General features: G+C 43.9%; 3 protein-coding genes across 4 annotated transcripts; 2 read left to right on the forward strand and 1 right to left on the reverse strand.

Annotated features, from left to right (window-relative positions):
• Nucleotides 1–179: 179 nt before the first annotated feature.
• Nucleotides 180–5,760, forward strand: cdkn1d (cyclin-dependent kinase inhibitor 1D). The gene is made up of 3 exons (XM_068586428.1): nucleotides 180–338; nucleotides 2,397–2,887; nucleotides 3,012–5,760. Exons 2-3 carry the CDS (start codon nucleotides 2,401–2,403, stop codon nucleotides 3,068–3,070), a joined length of 546 nt encoding a protein of 181 aa, XP_068442529.1. The 5' UTR covers nucleotides 180–338; nucleotides 2,397–2,400; the 3' UTR covers nucleotides 3,071–5,760.
• On the reverse strand, nucleotides 5,753–14,396 carry slc37a3 (solute carrier family 37 member 3). Of its 2 annotated transcripts, XM_068586426.1 has the most exons (14): nucleotides 14,327–14,396; nucleotides 12,021–12,226; nucleotides 10,858–10,972; nucleotides 10,674–10,766; nucleotides 10,508–10,591; nucleotides 10,241–10,386; nucleotides 9,729–9,825; nucleotides 9,544–9,628; nucleotides 9,092–9,300; nucleotides 8,862–9,003; nucleotides 8,614–8,715; nucleotides 8,282–8,481; nucleotides 7,996–8,061; nucleotides 5,753–7,693 (listed from the first exon to the last, which is right to left on the reverse strand). In XM_068586426.1, the coding sequence occupies exons 2-14, from the start codon at nucleotides 12,095–12,097 to the stop codon at nucleotides 7,601–7,603; spliced, it is 1,509 nt and encodes a 502-aa protein (XP_068442527.1). In that variant the 5' UTR covers nucleotides 12,098–12,226; nucleotides 14,327–14,396; the 3' UTR covers nucleotides 5,753–7,600. The 2 variants fall into 2 exon arrangements, with proteins under 2 accessions (XP_068442527.1, XP_068442528.1); XM_068586427.1 differs by lacking the exon at nucleotides 12,021–12,226 and having other exon boundaries at nucleotides 14,327–14,385.
• Nucleotides 14,397–15,646: 1,250 nt separating this feature from the next.
• On the forward strand, nucleotides 15,647–25,234 carry LOC137791416 (DENN domain-containing protein 2A-like). The gene is made up of 20 exons (XM_068586355.1): nucleotides 15,647–15,870; nucleotides 16,848–16,919; nucleotides 17,922–19,001; nucleotides 19,193–19,284; nucleotides 19,753–19,847; nucleotides 19,936–20,148; nucleotides 20,396–20,489; nucleotides 20,581–20,631; nucleotides 20,727–20,932; nucleotides 21,479–21,588; nucleotides 21,861–21,930; nucleotides 22,169–22,246; nucleotides 22,344–22,484; nucleotides 22,793–22,941; nucleotides 23,480–23,657; nucleotides 23,769–23,810; nucleotides 23,908–24,016; nucleotides 24,110–24,379; nucleotides 24,459–24,545; nucleotides 24,663–25,234. The coding sequence occupies exons 1-20, from the start codon at nucleotides 15,839–15,841 to the stop codon at nucleotides 24,692–24,694; spliced, it is 3,201 nt and encodes a 1,066-aa protein (XP_068442456.1). The 5' UTR covers nucleotides 15,647–15,838; the 3' UTR covers nucleotides 24,695–25,234.
• The last annotated feature ends 260 nt before the right edge of the window (nucleotides 25,235–25,494 follow it).

The raw sequence follows: 25,494 nt of genomic DNA on the forward strand, positions 1-25,494 counted from the left end.
TCTTCCATTGGTCTTAATTGCGAGCCATCACGAACGCGACAGCAGTTTCGTGCTGCGTTTTAATGGTCGCGCGGATCTCGTGCCAGCGGTGTTTACCTCCTGGCTGCGCGCCAGCGACCACGTGACCGCCTCCTCTAAGTAGGACGTCCCCGCTGCAGACAAGTCGCAGATAAGGGGACGAGACGAGAAGGACCCTCCCGCGGGTAGTGCCTCCTTAAACCCCTTTAACTTGACACTGTTCCTCTCGGACCGGATGAGTTGTACGCAGTTTGTGGACGAAAAACGCTCGAGACGTCGAAACTCAACTTTTGAAAACTTTCGACATATCGACACTGATGGTAAGAGATGTCTTATTTTCTTACCGTGGCTTGACATTATTATACTGTATCGTTTCCTCCAACGCATTCTTGTTTTTGTTATTTTTACATTTGGTCTGGGTTCATGTGAGCTACTTTAGTTTTAGTGTGTTTTCACCGCTTTGCCGGGTCGTTAGTTTGTTGTTGTTTGTAATATTCAAATGCTTCCCATGTGGTGTATGTGGGTGTGTGTACGCGTGTGTATGTGTGTGTGCGTGCGTGTATGCGTAATTTGAGTGCTAAGTGCCTTGACAAGATGCGGACAGTTTGTGTCGCATCCCATCGACTCACATGAGCAGTGAATCTCTTAACTGCGTCACGAAGTTTCTCTGCACACTTCAGCGAGCCATTGAGGGAACTTTTTGGTGTTATATTTTTCCAACACAGCTCGATAATGGGCTCATTTAAAATAATAATAATAATGATAACAATACCGTAGTCGGTGCTTTAGTGTCTCGTGTGAGATATTACATGTAATGAGTTCTCTCGCAGTTTCCCTGCAGAGTGGGGTCACCTCACGCCGCGCCCACTCCGCTTTTGACGCAAACAAGTCACTCCTCGGAGACGGCAAGATACCTTGGTGAAAAAGGAAAGCAATCTTGGTTTTGGTTTTTGGGTCCCCGACGACAAACAGAAATGCAAGTTGTGCATTTCTCGTAAGTCGAGGAGGGAGCGTTTTTACTGAAAAGGCTGCACTGATACACAGACGTCGTAAAATGACGTGGTGAAAGTGCTTTACTGTAGATGTCAAAACACTTGCGTAACGACCCCCCCCCGCCCCCCGCCACTTCCCTCAGGCCCCTACGGGGTGTTGTTTTTCTGTCTCCAAGCTGATCTTGGGCTGATATGTATATGTATAACATGCTGTAGTTTCCAAAAGTCCTGCTACACATTTACGACTTCTGTGTTTTAACTCAACGAGTGGCCCTGAACGCGACACTACTTTGTGTGTAATTATTGGTATTTTTCGCACAGTCTTTCTGAGCTAGAGATTGTTGGGGCTGGGCGAGATCACTCAGGGCCCTTTTAGTTTCCCACACCCCCTTTGTCCACAAGTTCATCTGTAACCACTTGAGAAGATGTAATCCCTTGAGAAGATGCCCATTTTTGGAGGCATAACATGCACAATGTAAGAGACAACATTAACTCAATGGTACAATTTCAAGGTTTTGACATAGAAGCGCATACATTTTGACATTAATCCTGTTATCACAAAGAGGAAATTGCGTTTGGGGAATGCTGAGGACCCTGTGATAAAACTAAATACTTAGATGTTATGGTCAAACCTGTGGAAGCTATTCTTATTGATTCAACACAAGTTAATTTAGTTCAGAAATCTGCACCTGTGTGTTACGTCTAAGATAAAGAAAATCCGACTTTTGAGACATTGCGATAGTATCCGCAGCAGAACGACACATCTCTCAGCCCATCCCTTATGTTCTTTTACTGTAACGCAGCTGATAAAGCGCTGAGGCCCAGAGAGTACAGTCTGCTAGGGACGTGGTGACGATTAAAACCATGTCTCGCGCTACGCGGAGGTAAGCAGAATGTGATGCAAGAAAGATGGAGGGAAAAGCACAGCAGATTATTAATTACCAGTGCGGGAAATCAATCTCAGAATTCAACAGTATGGGTCTAATTACATGTGGGCACATGGGAAACATTCCTCACGAGGGGCCCACATGGGCCTCTGTGACCTGCTGACCTTACCCGGCGATCTTTGACTGGCAGACACCAGAGCAGGTGGAGAATCAGGTTCGCTTTGACACGGCTGGCAGTGGATTTTGTAGGAGATTTATTTGGTGTTGGTTCAGGTGCCATCTGCGGCAGTAATTACTTAGCAGGTTAGGGGGGCACACGTGTATTTGATCACATAAAACACAAAAGGCGCCCAAGAGGGCAGATACTCTGTGTGGTTCAGTAAGTAACCTATGCCAGTAAAAAAGAAGAAAAAAAAAACGGATCACACCTCAATGAAGCTCAGCAGGCTCAACACTTGACCTCCGACCTCTCTCTAACACTGTGTTTGTGCTCCGACAGGGACATGGAGATGGCCCCTCCATCAACACCAACAGCAGGCCCAGCTACGCCGCCTCACCCAGAGCTCTCACGCCTGGAGGGCGCTGAGGTCCTAAAGGGGGAGCCGGTCCGAAGGAGCCTCTTCGGGCCCGTGGACCACCAGCAGCTGCAGCAGGACTTCCAGCGGCTGCTCTGCATGAACTTGGAGGTTGCCAAAAAGCGCTGGAACTTTGATTTCCAGCATGAAAAGCCAGGAGAGGGCTCCGGCATCGAGTGGGAGGAGGTCAGGTACCAGGACGCGCCTGCGTTTTACCGCAGCTGCGCGGTAGGGCCCGCGCAGCCGCGTCCAGTGTCCAAAAGTCGGACGACGTCATCGTCGTCGTCGTCAGCAGGCGATGGTTCCCCACGCTACAGCTGCTCGGCCGGATCTGGGGATGAGTACCTGGAGGTGACCACGAGGGGGCGCTACAGGGTCCAGCGGCACGGAAAACGTAAACAGTCAGCCATCACAGGTCAGTCCACCAAACACGTGGCATGAAGCGACATTTGAGTCAAACTTATTCGATAAAACTGTTGGGTTTTTTTTAAATTAATACTTTTTTCCCTAACTTTGAACGGTCTGCTTTCGCTCCTCAGATTTCTTCAAGGTGAAGAAGAGGAAGCTTCTGCATTACAAAGCGTCTTCTTGGCAGTAGAGAAGCACAACACCAGCGGTCGACGTCCCTTGACACGTCACCGCACACAGACATGTGTCATATCATATGTATATATGTAGCAAGTTGTAAGTGACTGTCCAAAAGCTCATTCAGCGCGAGCTTGAAACCTCCTCTGACACCATATACCTTAAGTTTTCAGCACAAGGAAGCTACCATTTTCCTAGTTAATCTATCTCAGTCTTTAGGAACGTTTTTTGTTGAGAATTATAAATATTATATATGTTCTATATATTGTTTTCATCAGCTGTTGACTATACTGTGAAATTACTTTTGAATTCACTCTTGATAACGGAAAACATGCTCTAGTTTTAAGAGGTTAATTTTCTTCTACATAGGCCTTGGATAGTATTTGACTCCACCTTTTTTCTCTTTTTTTTTCCTCTCCTTCTTGCTGAAAGTCATCAGAGGTTTTGATTAGATGAGTTACTATTCCTGGCCCCGCACCACACTTACCCTTTAGTCTCACCCCAAGGCTCAAATAGCACAAGTCAAGCCAGGGGGCAAGATCTCACCCGGGGCAAAAAATTTGGCAGCGTGCCGGTGATTAGCTCTAGGGCAAAAGGTCAACGGTGGAGGTGCAGCAATGAGGTAATGCGGTCGTATCTGTCCAACAGGGACCTGAACCTCCGTTGGGCTATTTATTTAGTATTCACGATGCTAGATCATCGTCCCGAAAGAAAAAAATAATTAGACAAGAAATGTGTAAATCAAGGTAAGATGAGGTGTTAGTGGAAATCCCCAAATTCTGCCTCAGACGAGAAGTCATAATCGGTCCTTTCCGCTCCACCGTTGCCACTTAAAAACATTGGCCATATATAATGAACACATTGACAAAAGAAAATACACAAACTGCAAACCCTCTTCCTTTAGTGCATTGCATTATTTGCATTATAGGCTGTAACAATTGCGATATTTTTTTTACCACAGACCAGAACATACCTTTTTTGTTGTATGTTTTGTCGGCTTTACACTTGTAATAATGTAGCTTTTTTTTTTCAGTCTTCATATGACGTCCACCTTGTAGGTGCTAAATATGCCCCTCCCCCCCCCCCCTCTTCCTGTAGTGTTTTATCACGGTGTTGCAGCTCAACCTCTTGGTTCCACTTTTGGTCTTTTTTTTTTCTTTGTCGAGTTGCTCTAACTTTTCTGTCTCCGTACCGTTCCATACGTGTTTGTGCGTCTGTACGTATAGTCGTTTGTGTGTGAAAGTAATGGTTTGGTGTTTATCTCGAGGTTTTTTTTATACGTGTTGCAACAGTTGTGGCGGCAAACTCCGTTGAACCAAAGAGACGCACGTTGAGTCGCTCACTGTTTGAGTGATCAGTTATGATCATGATGGGTCTCAGAAGGCCTCAAACAAGTCAAGATGTTCAAATATATCAGTTCAACATGCCACAGCTGCCCAACTGTGACTCAAACAGGATGCGCCGACTTCTTTTCCAGACCTACAGTCGTTCTAATTTGTACATGGATAAAAAAGCCATAACTGGATTAATCCACTCTTACTACCTCATCAAGTGACTCAAGTTGCATACAAGATACAGAAAAATAACAAAACCAGCGGAGATCGATCGGGTTGTTTGCGTTTACAGGCGAAAGAGAGACAGAGAGGCAGAAACAAGGGGTGGTCTTATAATTTTGTTGTGGTAAAAACTGTCAGTTCAGCACTAGGTGTTGAGTTTCACATCAGGTAAAAGAGTCAGTGTGTCAGAGCTCTGCCCCGCTTAGCTTCCCCATAAATACACAGGAGAGAGGAACAGGGACAAACTTTAATAAGGGAACATTCGCCAGAGAACGTCTCTGATGATAGGATTTCTCCAGCTCACGTCTCTGTCTCGCTTTCACCAACCCAAGCACCTCGACCTCTGTGAATAATCAGCATGAAAGGAGTTGTTTGAAATCATGTTGTTCATTCGTGGCTCAACAGGGCGCTGTTTCACCAATCTCAAAATAGCAAATCAGGCTATTTCTTTTTTCTTTTTACATTTTCAGGATTCATTTGTTTTGGTCAATTTATCTGTGTGAGAGTAAATGTTTGTGTGCACCTATTTTCTCAACTGTCAAAGTCTATATTAACTTATTTTGAGGTATCATTTGTTCTGGAGGGAAATACTTTTAAAGTCCCTATGTTGTTTTTGGTCTAGTTACTAACTGTTATTTACGAAACTATATCTTTGCACTACTTTAAAAAATGTTGACAAGAACTATTTTTTTATGGTAATCTTTAAACATTTTTTTTTTAAACAAATACTCGCTAAGAATCTGAGGCACAGATTATAATTTAATTAAGGTGGAAATAATAAATCCAGTAAAACTACGATGATAAATATCACGATTGATCCGTTATTCTCTTCAAAGCGATCTTCGCTTTCCTAAATCGTCCGTCGCAGCTATATCGAAATGTAGCGTGTTTTTGTTGCGACTTTGTATTTGCATGAATGTATGATAATCTTTGTACGACATTTGTAATTGTATTGTAATTTAATGCTGGTTTATGTACCCTTGCAACGTGTAGGAAGTTGATGTCCTTTTTTGATATTTGTAAAGAAAATATTTCTGGGTTCTTGGTGCGCTGTTGCCTTTCATATTTTTGATTTCTCATAGCGTGCTCAAAATAATAAAAAGAATGAATAAGATTGATGCAAACCACAAAATGTTGGTGTGAAGTTTTATTCCCACTCTGTCGAAGTGTCATGAATGGATGTGTAATTAAGAGAAGCAGATGACTGTTTCTTATTGATCATAGCACCCCCCGGTGGTGTAATTGTGACACTGCAACAGTGTGTCTTAGTGCAACTTTGACGCTGTAATACAAGAAAGTTAACAGTAACACTACATGATAAATAGTTTTAAAAAAAACAACCACACAATTTAAACTATACCATTATTGTCTTATCTCAAATATTCTAGAGATAACCTAGTGTGCAAAATGTACTTTGCATTTATTTAAAAAGAAAATCTGAATTTACATTTTTAAAAACCGAAAGATTACACACAATTCAAAATAAAAACACCAATGTCAATTCAATTTGGCCAACTCCGAGACATCTGAAATGCAGGTGTCACTTCTCCGCTCCCTTGCTCTTGGTTTAGCATAAGGAACGCGCCTCAATACAGTGAGGAGGATGATTAAAAAAATGCACAGATATTTCAGATGTTAAAAGCACTTTAAAATAGTCTCCATGCAACCGAGCGACCTATCCGTTGTGTCTAGAAAATCACTACTGTGTCTCTTACTTTAACCAAGACAATCCACCCCAAATTGTTGCCCGCTTACTGACCACATCGTCTCAAAGTAGACAGCCCAAATATAAAACTAGCACATGGCTGGTGTTACAGGGTATTTTTACACCCCAATGACAAGTATTGATATTGTAAAAGTATTTTAACCTTCCTTTGGCCTTTAAAACATAAAAAAAAAACAAAACTGTTTAGACCTAGATTCCCCAAAACAAATGTGCAAATATGCAGCTTTTGCTACAAACAAGCAAAACACGTCAGTATGTATTTTACACATCGATGTGCAATAGGGAAGCTACACTATGAACTCTGTGTAAAATAAGACCCTGGTAGGTTCTTCTCACCGTGTTTGTATGAGTGTTTTCACAGCGATTGCTTGTGACTTAAGACACCGAAACTTAAAAAAAGGAATGAGCATTTATCAATCTGTGACAGATTTAAGTGTGATAGTCCCCGTATGTACAATATAGTTTCTAACCCTGATTGCGCAAAACTGTAAACAAGAGAAATCAAGTGGCTGTAAAGAGAACGTTACCAAAGAACCCAGCGAAAATCATCAAGACTTTGCCCTAATTACCAAACTAGAGTGCAATGCTCAGTATCCCGAACAACACAAATATCATACATATCTACAAAAAGCTGACAACACGTTTCTACATTTCAATTATTATTCACATTCTTTAGGCAATTCTGACCCCCAATTTATCTCAGATGGCCTGATCTTCAAGTTAAGAACCCGTGATTTAAAAAGGCCAAACTTCATTCAACTTGACCTAAGAGCATCTACATTTAAAAAAAATCTTCTTTTTTTTTACATCCATTTAAGAATCATAAAATATATACAGTAGTACATTCCGTGATGGCCCCACAAGGCCAGAATTTACAGACTGGACTTCTCCCTTTAAAAGCCGTTTTCCAAACAGGCACTTCAACACAACCTCTAAATCCTTGGAGTCACACTAAAAGTGTGTAAAAGTGTGCGTTTATATTTGTAGGCTTTCAGTGAGTGGATAAGACTTCAGCGTTGTACTCAGAGACTCTCTGCCTGCTCAAGTGGGCGTTAATAGACAAACACCGGTGCTTGTCGGAATCAAAGTCCAACTCCAGGTCACATTAACCGTTGTGGCAGTGAGAAGCGGCACCCCACGAATCTTTCCACCTGCCGAAACCCACCCAGAAGCAGCCGCTTGAGTCCAGCCCTGCTGTGTTGTCACGGATGAGAGTGGGAACCTTTTGGCTGGATTGGGTTTGACGCCGTCACAGATGATGTCACAGCTGGCGTCGCAGCGCTTGTCTGTCCCTCCACATGGCACGCACCTCGTTGAAGAGCAGCGGAGTGATGAACACGATGCTGCCCCCTGTCTGTCGCATGAAAAACACAAGGAGTCCAGTTACACAGGGGGTGTGGATCGCTTTAACGATCACATGCTGCTGCGACGTAAGGATGCACTAATGCTGCCACCAGTGGAAAAAAAAGGAATAAGGGGTTACAGCTGGAAATTGAAATGTACTTTGAACCCATGGTATTTGGTAGCGATGATCAGGACTGACGACGGTTGACGGATTTAAAAAAATGGAACGTTTTTTGATGCAGACTTCCCTGTCCTCTAACGACATCAGAGCGAGGCAAAAGGGTTAGAAAGTCTTAACGTGTGATTTCTTACCATGAAAATGAAGAAGTAGAAGACACTCATCCAGCCCAGCTTGCTCTCAATCAGAGACACCAGGTACTAGAGGATGACAGAGATTCAAGTTCATAAAAATACAAACATGGTGTCAAATGTATTTCTTTCAGTACATTGGCTCTGTATTACATAGATTGAGCAGCACAAGACAAGAGCTCCTTAGAAAGCCACAACAAGATGATCAATGCTTTCTAAAGCTGAACAAAGAGAGAGACTGCCGTCTCAATGCATTAGTTTGTACAGTGAAGTCTGTATTTGTGTCCACCTGTCCAAAAGCAGCTCCTATACTTCCAGTTCCGTCCACGATGCCAGTGACAGTGGCCAAGGCCTCCTGGCTGCCTCTCAGAGCGTCCTGCCTCCCGAGGTCAGCCGATATGGCAGAGCTGATCATGTTGGATGGGCCGCCAATGCAGAAGCCAGTGGCAGCTAACAACGCGCCGTTTATCAATTGGTCATTAGGAGAGTCTGAGAAGGATGGAGAGACGGAGGGAGAGAGTAGTGACTGACTTTCATCAACCTTACTGTATATTATGAGCTTCTAGATTGTTGCCGATTGATTTCCAGGATTAATGAACTAATCTTAAAGTCTTTACTCACTGCTGTATCCCACCAGGGCTCCCATTGCTAGCACCAAGGTTATGACCAACACCGGGGATCTCTTTCCCATCAAGTCAGAAATCAAACCCTGAACTGTCCCTCCTGACACCAAGACACAACATGACAGAAGAGATGGAAGAAATGTATTATACATTTGCAAAAACCTTTACAAAAATAACTTAGGCAAACAAAGATAACACGGTAATACGGTATAGTAGCCACTGTGCATACGTTTGCCAGCCACTCACCGATAATTCCTCCAACATCGTACCACACAGACAGCCGGTCGGCCTCGGCTTCCTTCCAGCCGTAGTTGTTGCTCAGGTAGAAAGGAAGCCAGAAGAAGAAGGAGTAGTTCACCAGCTTCAGGCATGCATACGCCAGGGAATACTGCAGTAGAAACAGACAGCGTCAACATGCGCTGTGTCCTTTAATCTCCATTTGTTGTAAAGCCCTTTGTGAGTGAATAGGGACTCACAGGGAGCACACCAGGCAGACAGAAAGCGCGGCAGAAGCTGATGGCTCGAGGGGGTTCTGCCGGAGGCTCGTCCTGCTGCTGGACCGACGGGCATTGTCCGTTGTACACCTCCCTCACCGCCTCATCCTCCTCGTCACTCATCAAAGGCCTGTGGCTGTCCGAGTCCGTTTCCACCGCACTCAGACCGGTCTCTAATTCTGAGCTCAAACCTGGCACACACATGGAGATTCAATCGATTCAGGCAATCAACTGTTTCTATTTCAGAGTCCAAAATGGCGTCCGTGGGAGTGAGGTCAAGCTAAAGTGAACAGAGAGTCGAGTAGTCTCGTTGAAAAAAAACATGAAAATGTAAACACACACACACACACACACACACACACACACACACACACACACACACACACACACACACACACACACACTTTTTCAAAGATGTTCCTCGCAGTCCTTACCGACTTCTTTTGGATGGGTAAGCAGGCCAAAGAACACCACCACCCCACCGGCAAACTGGACCACTGATGTCACCAGGAAGGCATACTGCACAGAGCAACAGACGGTACATCCTGTTAGCATTTAGCTGCTGAGAAAATTAGAATAAGAGGGTATCAATATGTGTGTGTGTGTGTGTGTTTCTTACCTCATATCCATACTTGAGCACGCTGGAAGCCAGGAAGGCACCAAGGATGTTGCCTACCGAGGCACAAGCACTCCAGAGGCCAAACACAAAGCCACGGCTGGAAGACAGCATTAGGAATTCAATTAGAAAAAAGGTAAAAAGAAATGCAATTGTTTTTTTTTATTTCACTTCAATAATATGTAAATTCAAAAAAATATTCTATTTAACACAACTTCAGGCAGCTCAGTGACATGCTATTTCTATATGCAGCAGATTATGTTCACAAGTCCTGCCACTGAGGAAAGGCAGAGTCTAAATAGCGTCTCTGTTTTGACAGCAGCGCCAGTGAATGGATGTCATTGTGAGTGTGTGAGTGTGTGTTTCCGTGTGCGGAGGGCGAGTATCATAAAGCTCCACTTGACAGACTCCAACTCCACTAAATATTCCGAGGCTGGATAGATGTCGCCTTTGTAGTACCTGAAGCAAGCGTCAGAAAAAAATGCAGGTTTTGCAAACAGAGAAATGTCACGCACCCCGCCTTGCCGAACCAGTTGCCCATGACGGCCACGACGCAGGGCCAGACGGCTGACTGCAGCAGGCCGTTCACCACCCACAGCCCACAGTACAGGTAGACGTTGTAGATGTGGAGCCATTCGGTGAGAGTGCCGAACATGAACTCCTACGTAACACACGGACAGCTACGGTTGTATTCCAAAATACTTCGCAAATACGCTGTATTAGGAACAGAAAGCCCTCTGTCGTGGTCCACACAGCTGAACACGGGGGCCATGTATACTCACCACTAAAGCGGAGCCACACAGGCCGAAGCAGAGCACGTAGCGCAGGTTCACTCTGTCCCCAATCACACCGCTGCAATACAGACCCTGTGTGGACAGGAGCAGCACAGAGTGACACAAATGACAAAGAAGTTGACAATCCACCCAGAAAGTCCCGTTGAGTACCCACCATTGCATATGAGAAGAGGAAGATGGAGTCCAGAGCTCCCAAGAACAGAGTGGCCTGCTTTTCATCTGCAAACATATGATGGTTCTCCCATGTCTGCGACAGTGGAGAGCAAACACGGTTCACTATGTGCCGTTTATCTACAATAAAATGGATTAAATGTTGCAGACGTCACGCTTCTCTGTACCTCGCCTGGGGAGAGAGCCGGAGCGCTGCCATTCTGGACAGATGGTGTCCACTGGGCCGAGATGCTGACTTTCACGTTGCTGAACGTCTTCCTGGACGCGTGCAGCAACACATAGCTGGAGGGACAGAAAACTGTTTTATTCAGCAAGTAAAAAGGCAAACAGGGGCTTGATAAGAGATTCATCTGACCCGTCCACGTAGAAAGAACAGGTCAATGTTCAGACCAACGCTGGAGGGGATGCTATTATTAGATTATATTACCATTATTAGATACCCATAGCTATTAGTAGTCTATGAACCGCATCTACTAAGTTGTCTTGGGCTACATGAAGTCACATATGGCATGCATTCAAGATTAAATTTCAGAGTAGCAGTTCAATACTGCTGAAGGTATTTGCAAGAAACACTGGAATGCAACATCTTTATCTAGAAAACCGGAAATGGCTGGACTGCCACATTTTCTGCTGAACAGCAGTATGCACTGTTTCCTACCTCCTGCTGCACACGGCACTTTGCTTTTGCCCCTGATAGGAGTCTAACATTGCCAGATATAATGTGATACCACATCTACTGTACCTGTAAGATTAACAGCACTGGCCGAAGTAGAACATGTGACATGAAATGTACCGGCTGGTAAAGATTGATATCCTTCTTCTATCCTTCTTTAACATCATAGTACTTTTTTTGCCATTTACAGGATTTGTAGACAAATCTATTCAAACACGTTATACAATTCATTTTCACTGCACGTTTGAGACCTTTTGCACCCAGTCTATTGGAAATCAGTACTTATTGTCTTGTCATGTTATCTTGACCTCGTATCGTGTGACCTTGCCCCAGACACCTTTCCCCTAAATGTCCAGCTCGTCACCATTCACAATGGGTTTCTGCACACACACTGCTGTATAGAATTGGATGGAAATCTAATTCCGTCTTTCTTATGACTTTTTCCAATAAAGCAAAAAGCTCATGAAAGATGAAGTTTAAAAGAACAACACAAAAGCCTTAAAGAAAGTCATGCTGGACATGCCACTTGAACCAGTGCAGTCCTGAATGGGTCTCCAGTTACTCTGAGGACATGTCTGGTATCACAGGGTTATCTATAATATTTATATTTACAACGGTAGTAGGTCCGAGGACGACCTTTAAGATGACCTAGATTACCTAAAGAAGGTGAGGAGGAAGGCAACCAGATGATGATGAGTGTACTGTGACAGGTAGCCTAAGCACAAGGAAGGCATCACAGGGACGGCTGGAGGGAGGAAGAGGAGGTGGAGGTGGAGAAAGGAAGTCTTCAGGGGGAACACCAAAAGGAAGAGGAGGGTGTCCAGCTATAGTGTCCCACTATGCCAGATGGGACAAGCACATCACTAGGGGAACAACAAAGAAAAGGAGGGATTGGAAACCAAAGTTAAAACACTTAACTGCACTAATGTGTGTTATTGAGATTAGGACAACAGCTTTTGCAAAAATACTAATTGTTGAAACATATTATTAGTCCTTTGATGAGGAAGTGAGGGCACAAAACAACTACATTGTTTATGTACAAGAGAAAATGAAAAAAGGACGTACATGCAGCAGCCACATAAATAGAAACCAAGATCGTGGTGACCTGGTGATGAATATTATGTGACCAGATTATACCAGTGCTGGTTGAACCTTGTACCACAACAGGCAACACTAGCTTGTAGAAAGTATCTATCCCCTTGGGGTAAAAGACGGCCGTGAAGAGATGCATCTGGTGGGAATGCTGGGTTGTGCACCGGCCCCCACAGGTATCAATGAGCCCAGTGTGCACCGACTGCCTCCGAAACCATTGCACCTCTCCCACTCGCCCATTCAGCTGTAACGATGCCTCACGGTGTTCACACAGGACTCTACATCAACTTGGCGTGTCTGCCAATACTGCGTAATGGTCCCAATACCCCCACCGTAAAGTCAAAATCTATATCACAGTGTGGACCTCATTAGAGTCATGGTTTTAAAAATGTGAACCCGAGACCACAGATTGTGGTCGTACAAAATAACTGGCACACTGACTGAATGTCTGGGACTTACAGCGAAAACACTGATATAGATTTTACACTGACAAAGACAAAAGGTTTTTGTTTCATTTTGGCAAAAATGTTGACAACGATTCAGTGAAGATATTCATCTGGATATTGACTTTCTGATATGAAAGTCAATTGCCTCCCTTTCATTTCCTTGATGAATCATTTCCTTTTTCACATGACTGCCAGTCCACCCATGAAATCCTGGCTGTTATTTAGGCTGCTGGCGAGGGAGAATAAAGCATGTGTAGTAAAAGTGTACTATGAGGAAGTAAAGCCAATTCAGCCGGACAGATCCTGCATTGAGAATGTTATGCGAGAAAAGGTATGCAAGTAGAATCAGCCATTTATCCATAAATGATTTAATCAATTTATCGATTAGTTGTTTGGTCTATAATATATGTCATAACATGGATAAAAATGTCAGATGCACACACAAGTTATTGTAAGTAATAATTGTAATTGAGGCAAAGTAAGAGTAGAAACTGCAATGAGAATAAAAGACAGAAGTAAAGTACAAGTAGCAACAGATGTACTTATTTACATTCCAGCAACCTTTTTGAAATCCTTATCCTCTTATCAGTTAAAGTACACCGTTAAGAAGCGAGCTGGTAAATGTGAGCAGGTGTTTTCCTCACCAACAAGATCTGACATGGTGACATAAGAAAGCAACAGAGAGAACAGCTGGTAAGAATAAGAGCTGGTGTGACCAGTGCCATTAAGTATTAATCTCAGGTTTGCCTGCAGGGCGTTCTGTCAAAAATCTATTTAGGTTTAGGCAACAAATCTACTTAGTTAAATTAAAAAAAATATCCAGATTCTGGCACAAAGCCATGAAAGCAAACTTCTCCCTTGTGCAAAAAGTACTTGTTCGAGTCAGACAACTCCTATAAGGTAACGTTAAATAGTATGTTTTGGCATTGGTTGGCTGGAGTTCAGTGTCTTGTGGACATTTTCTAAAAACCTGACGGCGCAGTAACAGTAGCCGACATGTGGGACTCCTCCACTGCACCAACAGCACACGGAAATAGAAGATGTTAGTAGGACGTCCCGCTCAAAGGACGATTTTCTGTTTTATTTCACGACTTTATGTGTTCAAAGACGCGGCTTGGAGGAACAATTCATCATATTTTTTTTACAATACGCCATATTTCGTCATTTAAATTAATCCGTTGTTGTTTTAGGGCGCAAACAGCTCGTCATGCTCCCACAGACCAGCTCATGTCACCTCTGCCTCGGTGGGTGACACGGCACACAGCGTTAGCTAGTTATCACTTGGAGACAGGAGCCCCTAATGTTACAGAGACATTTCCGGGTACATCACTCCTAAAAGTCACAACAAATGTCTGCAAACAAAACAGCTGGAAGTTACAGCTTCAACTTCTAAACCAACAAACTAAAACCGAAGCGTTTTCTTACCTCTCTGCTCATGTAAGCGACAGCTGGTTTGCTCTCGGTATGTTTACTGAGTCCTTCTTGTTGTTGTTCTTCTTCTTCGTTGAGCTTTCACGACAGTTGGCATCCACGAGATTGCATTACTGCCACCTTGTGGATTTTAGGTGTCACTGACGGTTCTGCGCGGCGCTCTGCTGCCCCCTGCAGGACAGGAGTGACGTGACAGGTATAATGAACTAAAGGAGACAGCTGTTGAGCGTTCACCTGTCACTGTGCCACTTGTGGGGTAGAGCCAGCCTGTTATTGGCTGCAGGCAGATTTATAAATAGTTTTTCAATTTTGGCCCGCCAAAAACACTACAGTTCACTGCCTGGCACCTCAGCAGACAGCCAGCACCGTAATTCTGGTAAGCCTTTTTCATTAGTTTGCTCAGTAGGCCTAAATTGTGTTTAAATTGTGAGTAGACATTTTAAGGGGTGACTGTTAGGTTTGACATTGTTCCAAATGTTCATTGTAGTATACATTTATAGTACAACAAGGTATCGTATAATATCAATAACACCATTATATAATTAAAGGATTCAAAGGTTTATTTGTTGACGTAATTATGCTAGGTGATTTGCTGTGTGGCGCACAATGAAGGTTGTGCTAATAAAATAAAAAATTGAAATATAATGATTACAATTCAAATGAGAATATTGGGCATATATGTATGTAAAATAGTGCCAAGTATCTTGTTGTGTGCTTCTAAAATCCTGATATGTGAAACATTTCTTGGCCATGTGAGTTCCTTTATAACATGACAATTAAAACACACTTATCGGTAGTTTGCTTCTCTTTGGATGTGACATTGGAAGTACTTTGCCCTTTTTTTTCACTTGCGGTTTGCAAAACCCAACTCTTATTCGTCTCTATATAAATGAACAGACACTCTAAGGCAATGAGGGTGGGCTACAGCTGCATGAGCAACTGTAGCCCAGAAGCAGGTGTGATGTGAATTCCAATGAACTTCAGATTTGGAGGGAAATAGAGTGACACAATAACGTTTGCTCCATGTGTCACTCGTTTCCCTGCAGCTTGTAGGCAAGATGAGGACATTAAAGTATAGTTTCAGTCTGTTTCACAAGTCATTCATTCAACATGTTCGTAATGTCAGCTGTGAGAGGGACAGCCAGCAGCAGATAGAGACATTAGAGCAAGCGAGAGAGAGAGAGAGAGAGAGAGAGAGAGAGAGAGAGAGAGAGAGAGAGAGAGAGAGAGAGAGAGAGAGAGAGAGAGTGAGAGGAAGTCGTTTTGTATGTGTGTGGAGAGAGTGAATGAAAATTGAAGATCGGAGAACGCACAGAGGAGAGAAGCGTACCGTCTCTATTCTCACTCAATTAAACCTCTGACGACTCTTCAAAGCTTGAATCGAGTTAGAAAACCTAAAGCCGCCTGTTCAACCTGGACACACAGCACAGCGTGCTGGTTTGGAGGTTTTATAAATGGATTCTGTTACAGCAGCATCAGTTGCATTATTATGCTCCCATTTCACTAATGAACACATGGAAACTTTACGACCGAAGGAGGTAAGAAGCAGCTTTGATGTTGTGTGTAGAATATACAGAATGATTGATTAGATATCCACGGGCCGTGCTGGCTTAATGTTATGACAATAATAGTGTTTTATTCTTAACTTTATTGAGTCATACATTTTCTATTTAGTTTTATAATAACTGAGAGAGAAAAAAGTCAGAGTAGAAGAAAATATGGTATATGCCTTAAGCTAAACTTTTCTGGGTTGTCATCTGTGCATTTAGTAAAAGCAACCTCGAGCATAACAATAACTGCAACCGCTTTGATTAATAATGCAGCTCTGGATAGCCTTTATCACACAGTAACTATGGAGCTCAATCTGTTTCCCAGCTAATCAGCTATACAGCCGACATCTTTCAGAAGTGCATGCGGTCCCTCTGCTCATGCACACTGTCATTTGGGCCACACATCAACTAAACAAATGATGACAACAGCCTCATTGCTGGGAAACTACCAAGCACTATCTTGGAGGCCACTGAACTTTGAAACATTGGCCTGAGAGATGTGAAAGTATGAGAGTGAAGAAGTGGAAGGCCGAGCGGAGCAAAGGTTGGTCTCCTGCGAGGACAATAAGGAGCACTCAATGAAAGAAAAGGCAGAGACGAGTGATTGAATCACGCATGCATTCCCTGATGACTGTTGAAATGTTGGTGTGTGTGTGTGTGTGATGAACCGCTCTAGGGAGTTGCACCGGGCTGTCGTGTTTTTCCTCGAGTCTGCCCAGCTGGCCCTCCATTACCAGCAGTGAATGATGGCCACACTGCCTCAAATGTTACAAAGGATCTCAATCTCATGTCGACACATATAAAGTGGAAAGGAAACAAGTGTGTGCAGATGTATTCAGAGTCAGTGAAAAAAAAGCCTGAGGGTAATCGTCAGTTGGAGCCAAACCACACACGATGTCAATAAAACCCTTTTTAATATCCCAATTCTGAATGTCCCATTCAATTTAAAATGTTTTCTGTCTCAGGTGTACAGTGATCATGGCGGCCACTAATAGAATGACCATCACGCCGGACTGCATCTACTCCATTGTCAACAGGTCTGTATGAGAACAGCTCAATCATTGAAGGAAATGGAAGGAAATTTTCCTCACAAAAACCTCCTGAGAAATTTGTAACACGGTTTAAGTTGCCCTTTATTCATCACATCCATTAATAAGGAAAAGTCAGAAAAGGTCTTTCCCATTTCCTCCTGTTTATTTATTAAAACATAACAGTTTGATGAAATGGGCCCCGGTCCAAGGATGTGTTTATTTAGCGAGGCTGATGAGAAGAAGATGCTCGGTCGTAGCCTTGTTCTCTGGAATTTACTCTCAGGCTGAATTTTCCCACTGTGGCCAGAAAAAGACAAAGCGTCCGCTAACAGGCCGACGCATGGCCCGTACGGGAAGTCTAGCTCTTCGTCTGTTTCATGAGGAAATCTATAAAACGTTGGGTTCCTTACATTTTCAAAAACCTCCAGATGAGCTCAAGAACATATCACCAAATGTTGAATTTTCTTTTTTTGTTGCTTGACCTCAACCATTCATCCTTCCCATTTAGCTATTTCAACTTTTTATCCATTACTTTACTTACTTTAGTTATTAGTTATCGAAATTGTATCCCTCCCTTTATGTATATGAACTGTTTGTTCAATATATCTAGCTAACTATGTCAAACACTTATCCATTACTTTTAGCCATTTCAACTGTTTATCACTTTATCACTTCTAGGTTTCACACTCTCAAAGACAACACGTTGTGGTCAAGTGTTCATGTTCATTTGATACGGCCAAACACAATGTACACAGATTGCACAGCAAAGTTCACAACAATTATGCAATGCAGCAATAATTGCTAATTTCCAACGTCCATTCTTATTTTAAAATAACAAATACAAAACAAATATTGACCTTGGTGGACAGTGTGTACTGTGCAGTAAATGTGTCATTGTGGCAATATATTTACTAACGAACTGCATTCACACCAATCTGTATTCCTGGAATAGTTTGTGTGTATTTTGATTTATGTTAATGTCTGTGTGTCTTTTCTCTGTGTGTTTAGGGAAAAGAAGCGCTGTGCTGGTGAGAGAAGTGATTTCCATATCTCTTCAGGAGAAAACAAGAAAGCTGGGAAAAGAAGAGAGGGCGCACCGAAACTCCCCTTCACCCCATTAGACAACCTGAGCAACCAGCCGGGTGAATCCCCCGTGATGGCTCACAGGAGGCCGAGCTTCGACCCTCACAGCAATGAGAACCCTCTCTTGGTGAGCAACAAGCTGCCCAGATCCAACGGAGGCAACATCAAGGACAAGATTTCTCTGTGGGAGGGGAAGGAACCCACTCATTCAGCCATTACCTCAGGTTCTTTGGGCCAGTGCGCCGGCATAAAAAGGACAGAATCCCTGACAAAAACCAGTAAAACTACAGATGAGCCGAGTGCAGAGAGTTGCAGGAGAGTAGCCTGTAAGGAGAAGGAAAATCCTGGGAAAGAGAATGTAGGAAATCTTGGGGATTCAAGGCCTTGTTCACCGGTTGAAACTGGGAAACAGCAAAGAGGGACGCTCAAGAGCAGCAAGCCCAGTGAAAACCACAAAGGGGAGGAAAGCGGCCGAGTTGTGCACAAGGAAATGCAAGCTCACGAGAAGGAGAATGTAGAAAAGCTTGTTGGCTCAAGGCCTTGTTCGCCTGCAGTGGCACTACAGCAGCTAGTGGGGACCCTGAGAAAAAGCAATGAAAGGAAAATAGCAGAACAAACCAGCCACGAGAAGAGATCTGTGTTCACCCTCTTTAAAAACCTGGAGGCTATGGGTGAGAACCACGGGAAAACCCCCCCAGAGCTTGGAAACTACTTCAGCCCACCGAGCAAGGACAAACCGGTGGGTCAAAGTAGTGCAGCGAAAGGGAAGCCGCACCAAGAGAACGTGTACACAGAGCCAGGGGCGCTTCCCATCAACCCAGTCCCCAAACCTCGACGCACCTTTGAGCATCCGACCACCGGCCCCAGTGGGAAGAGTCAGAGGAAGGGCAGAGAGCAGAGGAACCTCCCCCCGCTGCCCTCCATCTCTACAAAGACTTCCTCAAAACCTCCAACTGGTGTCTACGGGAGACCCAGGGGGGAGAGAGTCAGAGACAAAGTCAACAGGTATAGCGGGAACAAAAAAGGAATTTGTAGCTCCTGAACTAGCTAGAGCTAAACCAATATGAAACACAATATCTAGTTTTGTGGCCATCGTAACAGTTAAACCTGATGTGACGATGCATGAGATTAACAATTTAATGGAAACTTTAGAAACTTATCTTCACTTATTTGCACTTCTTTGTTCCCCGTGGCAGGAGATCCTTTGAGTTTGAAGACCTCGAGAGGTCAACTAGCCCGATCGCCTCTCGCTCACTGTCTCAGGAACATCACTACGAAGACATCCCAGGTCAGGCATTGTCCACTGTTTCCCCTTTTTAAAGAAAGAAGGAAGAAAACAGGGAGGGTCAACTTGTCAATTTGTGTTTTTGAAGAAGATTATGTGCTTGACTATTCGTTGTTTGGGTGCAGTCTTTGTGCTAAGTTAAGCTAACTGTCTCCCGGCTGTGGTCTCATAGTTATCGGCCGCTAGAAATAAGGGTATTTGCCAGACTATACTATATTCAGACTAAAATGTAAACTGGGGCTACAGCTCATACGTCCCTAGTGTTTTCTAGAATCTGTGTTTCCACATAGATTAATGTTTTTCCACTCTGTCATCAAGGACATTCTGCAGAAAATGCTGATCTACGACATAGATATTGATTATTTATACTGTCAGTCTCAGCCTTAGCATATCAGAATAGCCATTTTGTTTGAACCTTGAGATACGCCTATAAACACGTGTATGTCATTGCCCTCCTCGGTTTCCCTACAGACTCGTCCAAGGAGAACCCATATGAGGACATAGAGTTGGAGAGTCAATGCTCTCAGCAGTCTTTGCCCTCCTCTCCTGGCGCCGATACAACCAAGGTTCTCGCAAAACAAGCCAAGCATAATACTGCGCAATAACTCCATCTCTTTTCCAAATGACTATAAAACTGTATATTTTGGTTTGTAGACCCCGAGGCCCGGCTTCTTCCGGCAGAATTCAGGCAGAAGCTTCAAGCTGCTGGACCTGCGGAGAACCAACCAGTCGCCCCACAGCTCCAGCAGCGGGGGTGTTTCATCTCCAGCCCAGTTCAGCCCTCCCTCCACTCCCACAGTACACACTGAACACACTTCCTGGGCGCCGGGAGATCCCTACAGCCGCACTTGCCGTAGAATACCAACGGTGTGTGTTTGAGAGCGACAGTATATATGTATTTTCTTATCCAGAATCTCTGTACTAAAGTAGATGTCCTTTAGCTCTAATGTTTACCATTTTACTTATTGATGTTCAGATTTAATTTAAATCTGTGGCTGCAAGGTTTCTCTGTGGGTGCCACATTATTATGAATATCTGTTTTTTTCTCGTCCTTGCTTAAAGATATGCTGAAGTCGTTTAATCACATTGATTCAGAGCTTTCCCCCCCCAACAGGTTGTGCTGAGAATCAACAGCATCTTTGAGGCTCGGATCGGGAAGAAACATCTGCGAAGGATCTATCACTACGCTGAGACGAGCTCAGGGAGAGGTGATGATGTTGAAATGAAATGTTGTATTTTTCTCATGCTTTAAATGTAAATGTGGAGTTTTGTCTTCATAGACATGACTTTTGTTTACAGTTACAGATGAGAACAGTGACTCTGAAAGTGAAGTTGAAGAAAGAGCAAAAGGTAGATTACACAGAGCATTTATTTAATTGTCAGATTTTTTTAAAACATCTTTTCACAAGTATAACCATGTTGTATCTCACTCTCTTCTTCTCCAGCTCATCGTCAGCGTCTCGTGTCGGTCCAGTCCATACTGAGCCATCCAAGCCAGGCCCACTACAACGGCACCAACACCGGAAACAGCTCTCTGGAACAGGAGCGCCACCAGCGTCGGCTCTTTGAGTATTTTCTAGTTGTGTCGCTGCAGAAGTCGAAGGCCGGTGCCCACTATCTGCCTGAGGTCACACAGCAGTTCCCCCCGAAGGTCAGAATGTTTACTTGCCATCGTGTTTTACAGGCACCAACCACACATTTCACTTGTTAAGTGCAGTGAAATCATCACGTCATCACCGTCCATTCTGGGGAAATGTAGGATCTTCTGGTTCTTATTAGTGACTAGGAATTCTGCTGCAATTATTTTGACCATCTTTTAAACATCCGTCTCCAGAGTCCACAAACTTCATGGAGTTGCAATGGGGAAATCCCCGAAAGTGTTTTTTGTTTTTAGATCAAATGCCTCAAAATGCAAATACACATTTGGACTAATTTAAAATACGTAACGGATCCCAATTCAACCCGACAAGATTATATCAATGCAAAAAGCTGAACTATGAAGAGAGAGGATTTCTTTGTTCTGATAGTAGCATTTAATCTATCCTAATTCAAATCTGGAAACTAAAGTTGATTGATAACCACATGCAAACATTTACTGTTAGTTGTAAACAAATATGCATGAAAGAGTGATGGAGATTAAGTGAAAGAAAATGCACAATAATAGCACTTTAAACTGACAACTTTTGTTCCATTGCAGCTCGAGCGGAGCTTCAAGTTCATGAGGGAGACGGAGGATCAGCTGAGGATCATTCCTCAGTTCTGTTTCCCTGATGCAAAAGACTGGGAGCCGGTGGAGAAGTACCCAAGGTGAGAGTGTAAACCTCACTGTAACTGTTTATGAAGTTACATATACATTTAAGATCATTTAATGGTAAAAAAAAAAGAGCCATTTCTCTCCCATAGCAGCTTGCATTACCACTAGAAGACTTGCTGTTGAACCCACGATAGACACGACTGCTGGACTGATGATGTCCATTCAGTCAGCGTGTATGAACATCCATCAATGTATATTTCTCACATGTAAATGATATGCTAATCGCCTGTTTATTTGTGTATCTGTTGTGGGTCATCCCTCATAGTGAGATGTTCTCCTTTGTTTTGACTGGAGAGGATGGGAGCAGGAGGTTCGGATACTGCCGGCGTTTACTGGTAAATAGAGATGAGTTGAATAAATAAGTGCACTGCTACTGAACAGGAAATGGCTAAATACCACGATGACGGCTGAGTAAATAACCGTGCCAAAATAGTCAGCGTGCCTGTGGGAAAATAGTCCATCTGAGAGGCTGGGAGGAAGTGTGTGAGAGTGTGTGTGTGTGTGCATGTCTGCATGTGTTTCTGTCCATCTCTTTCGACTGTGTTTCATTGCTGTTCTGTGTGCTCTTTTCAGCCCAGTGGAAAAGGTAAACGTCTCCCAGAAGTCTACTGTATTGTCAGTCACCTCGGCTGTTTCAACCTGTTCTCTAAGGTAAACCACGCTGACTGGTTCCTTATCATAATATAGTTAACAGCTAAGTAATCAAGCAAATGTATAAGGTGTGTGTGTGTGTGCGTGTGTGTTGTAGGTGCTGGATGAGGTGGAGAGGCGGAGGGCTTTGTCTCCAGCCCTTGTGCAGCCTTTCATGAGAGCCATCATGGAGGCTCAGTTTCCAGCTCCAGGCAGAACCATCACCATCAAAACATTTCTCCCTGGCTCCGGCACTGAGGTGATGGACACTGACATATTGAAATGAACTCTGTTAACCGGGTTTCTCGAAAATGCATTTGATAGTCCGTTAGAATTTCAAGTTAGCCTATCACATCGTCTGTGCTTGTGATAATGTGACGTTTGGCAGCGACCATCTTCAATGATTGAGTGGTGTGCAACACACTCCTTTGATGGGAGCGTGTGATCCATGTTTGGCACGTATCACCAATTGTAAAAAATCCTTCCACCTTCCTATGCTCGTAAGGTACATTTAACCAGTATTTAAGGTGTTCTCTAACTTTGTAGATGTACACATCTTAATCCCAGGTGATGGAGCTCTGTCGGCCCCCCGACTCGCGGCTGGAGCACGTGGACTTTGAGTGTCTGTTCTCCTGTCTGAGTCTGCGCCTGCTCCTCCGGGTGTTGGGGTCTCTGCTGCTGGAGCGAAGAGTCATCTTCACCGCCGACAAGCTCAGGTTGGTCCTCCCACACAAAAAGCTCATGTTAAAATACAAAGTTGCACTGAACCTCCTTCGTCCATCTTTAATGTAATTACGGACACGACCGATATCAAGTTCAAGCGCCAGGCATGTTTTCATTAGGAGGTTAGAAGAAACACGGGTGGTCCAGAGCCTCTTTTGAAAATACATTTCAGGGAGCCCCAGTTTTAGTCAGAGGACATGCCAGAGAGATATTTTGAGGCCAGTCTGTTCAGTTGTTGTTGTGCTGGAACCAGATTGTTTGTTCTGCGGGAGAAAGCCAGTGGGAGTCAGCGAGCGCGCTCACAGTAGTGGAATGCAAAGTTGCGTGACGTAAATGAAAGAAGTATGTAACTGTGCTTTCCTCTCTGGGAAATGTTACTGTAGGGAATATTCACAGGGATCAGACCATATAGTTTAAACCATAGCCCCCTCATGTGGTGAGCATGAGTATTACTTATTTGTTGTATCTTGTTATCTCTTTCTCTATCTGGGGTAATATATCCACTCATTCTCCTTGTGTCTGTCCTTGCAGTACTCTCTCCCAGTGCTGCCATGCAGTCGTGGCGCTGCTTTACCCCTTCGTGTGGCAGCACACCTACATCCCCGTGCTGCCCTCGGCCATGCTCGACATCGTCTGCACTCCGACGCCGTTCATCGTGGGCCTGCTGTCCAGCTCCCTGCCTCAGCTCACTGAGCTGCCCCTGGAGGAGGTCGGAGCATCGCTAATGCTGAGCAGTCATGCAGAGAAGATGTAGAATACTTATTCACAGATGTATCACATTAAGCGCAGCGACAATAATGAAGGCTTTTCGTGTGCACAGGTTCTGGTCGTGGATCTTGGAAACAGTCGGTTTCTCAGACAAGTAGGTCATGTTGTGACATATATGGCTCTGCAGGAACTCATTGTTTCATCCTTAACTCACCTACAAATCAGCGTTCTATGCTGTTTGTCACATTTAGTTGGACGATGAGGACACCATCCTGCCCTCTAAGCTCCAGTCAGCCCTGGAGACTGTTCTGGAGAGGAGAAGAGAGCTGGCGAACGAGAGAGGAGGAGACACTCCCGGTGGTGAGACTAAACGAGGACTGAAGCTGAAAACTAGCCAGAAAAGCGATTTCATTTGAAGCAAGTTTACGCTTACACTGTTCCTCTTCTCTTCAGATTCTGGCCATCTTAGCACCGTTGTGTCCGAGGCCTTCGTGCGTTTCTTCGTGGAGCTGGTAGGCCACTATCCGCTCTTCACCACCGGTGAGCGGGAGGACGGCTACTCGTCCTCTTCCTCCTCCTCGGCCCCCTGCTCCTTCCAGCGCGAGGGTTTCCGCAAAGCGATCCCGTCTAAGACCGTGCGGCGCTTCCTGGAGGTCTTCATGGAGACCCAGATGTTCGGCTGGTTCATCCAGGAGAGAGAGCTCCACAGGCAGGCTCTGAGAGGTGAGGAGCTGCAGTGGAAACAAGAGGCTCAGCTGCTGGGAGCTGAACCAGTGATTCATGATCCTCTCTCTTTCATCAGGACTGTTTGAAGTGAGGGTGCAGGAGTATCTCGACTCCATCCACGAGAATGAACACCGGAGGGTGAACAGGTTTCTCAAAGGATTAGGTATGTTTGTTTATGAGCTGTTCTTTCTTTGTTATAGTGAAACAAGCTCTGCAAAAACACTCGAGAGCCAGCTTACTCTCACCTCTCATCACTCGTGTCTCTTTTCCTCTGCTTCAGGAAACAAAATGAAGTTTCTTTCCAAGAAATAAGGCCGCTGCAATGGCACACAAAGAGACACAAACTAAAAAGAAGAAGCACTGAAACGAGGGAAGACTTCACAGACTGCAGAAATCCAATAATAAATAATCATTTAAGTGCTTTATTAAATATGCTCGTTCACACCATCCTCATCTGTGTCAACATCCTGCTGTATTTCACATAAATAAAGAAACATCGGACTGGAGACTTACAGAAATATTTAAGAGGTTCCTGGTTGGTTGTTTTTTTTAGATGATATTCCTAAGGCAACAACATTCATGAGCCCAAATAACACAACGTATGTACAATTGGTCTCCGAGGTATAATGCTGTAAGATACATATGGCTGACAAAATAAATAATAAATGAGTATAGAGTGCAAAGGACAAAGGGGTCACTGAACAGTACGATGAGTAATCAGGTAGTCAGTCAACTTCCACTGTGACTTGACCTGAAAGTTCACACTGCACTGTAAATCCACAAGGGGGCAGTAGTATATTTTCTTTGACGAGATAATCTTTAACTGCCAGTGACCGACCAGAAAATGATTTGACCTGCTTCTCTGCTCTTTACTGTTTCACTTAAAAAAAAAAGAAATTAGTAAAGTGACATCGCAAGTAAATTAATAAAATAAAACCAATAGATAAATATTCTCTGTTTGGTCTTTTGAACTTGAAGTGATGAGTTACTGTCTGGATGTTGTTGTGTTTTTCTCCATTGAAAGCAATGTCTCATATAACCAATGCATTACAAGCTTAAAGTTTGGATGTCATTTGTAAACCTCTTCCCCCTGTTGAGATCAATTGATGGTA

Source organism: Clinocottus analis, unplaced genomic scaffold, assembly GCF_023055335.1.
Source record: "Clinocottus analis isolate CAN_PGR_092001 unplaced genomic scaffold, fCliAna1.0.p SCAF_20, whole genome shotgun sequence".
Lineage (NCBI taxonomy): Eukaryota > Metazoa > Chordata > Actinopteri > Perciformes > Cottidae > Clinocottus > Clinocottus analis.

What these genes read in the sequence shown, in the direction of transcription:
- LOC137791416 (XM_068586355.1), top strand. Translation starts at nt 15,839, where the DNA reads ATGAACACATGGAAACTTTACGACCGAAGGAG. An exon ending in CACAGCAGTTCCCCCCGAAG is followed by an intron (nt 20,933 to 21,478) that starts GTCAGAATGTTT and finishes GTTCCATTGCAG; the next exon opens with CTCGAGCGGAGCTTCAAGTT. An exon ending in TCCCTGGCTCCGGCACTGAG is followed by an intron (nt 22,485 to 22,792) that starts GTGATGGACACT and finishes TCTTAATCCCAG; the next exon opens with GTGATGGAGCTCTGTCGGCC.
- cdkn1d (XM_068586428.1), top strand. Translation starts at nt 2,401, where the DNA reads ATGGAGATGGCCCCTCCATCAACACCAACAGCAGGCCCAGCTACGCCG. An exon ending in TAAACAGTCAGCCATCACAG is followed by an intron (nt 2,888 to 3,011) that starts GTCAGTCCACCA and finishes TTCGCTCCTCAG; the next exon opens with ATTTCTTCAAGGTGAAGAAG.
- slc37a3 (XM_068586426.1), bottom strand. Translation starts at nt 12,097, where the DNA reads ATGCCTTCCTTGTGCTTAGGCTACCTGTCACAGTACACTCATCATCAT. An exon ending in TTCCTCCTCACCTTCTTTAG is followed by an intron (nt 10,973 to 12,020) that starts GTAATCTAGGTC and finishes CTGTCCCTCCAG; the next exon opens with CTATGTGTTGCTGCACGCGT. An exon ending in AACTGGTTCGGCAAGGCGGG is followed by an intron (nt 9,826 to 10,240) that starts GTGCGTGACATT and finishes GCTGTCTTCCAG; the next exon opens with CCGTGGCTTTGTGTTTGGCC.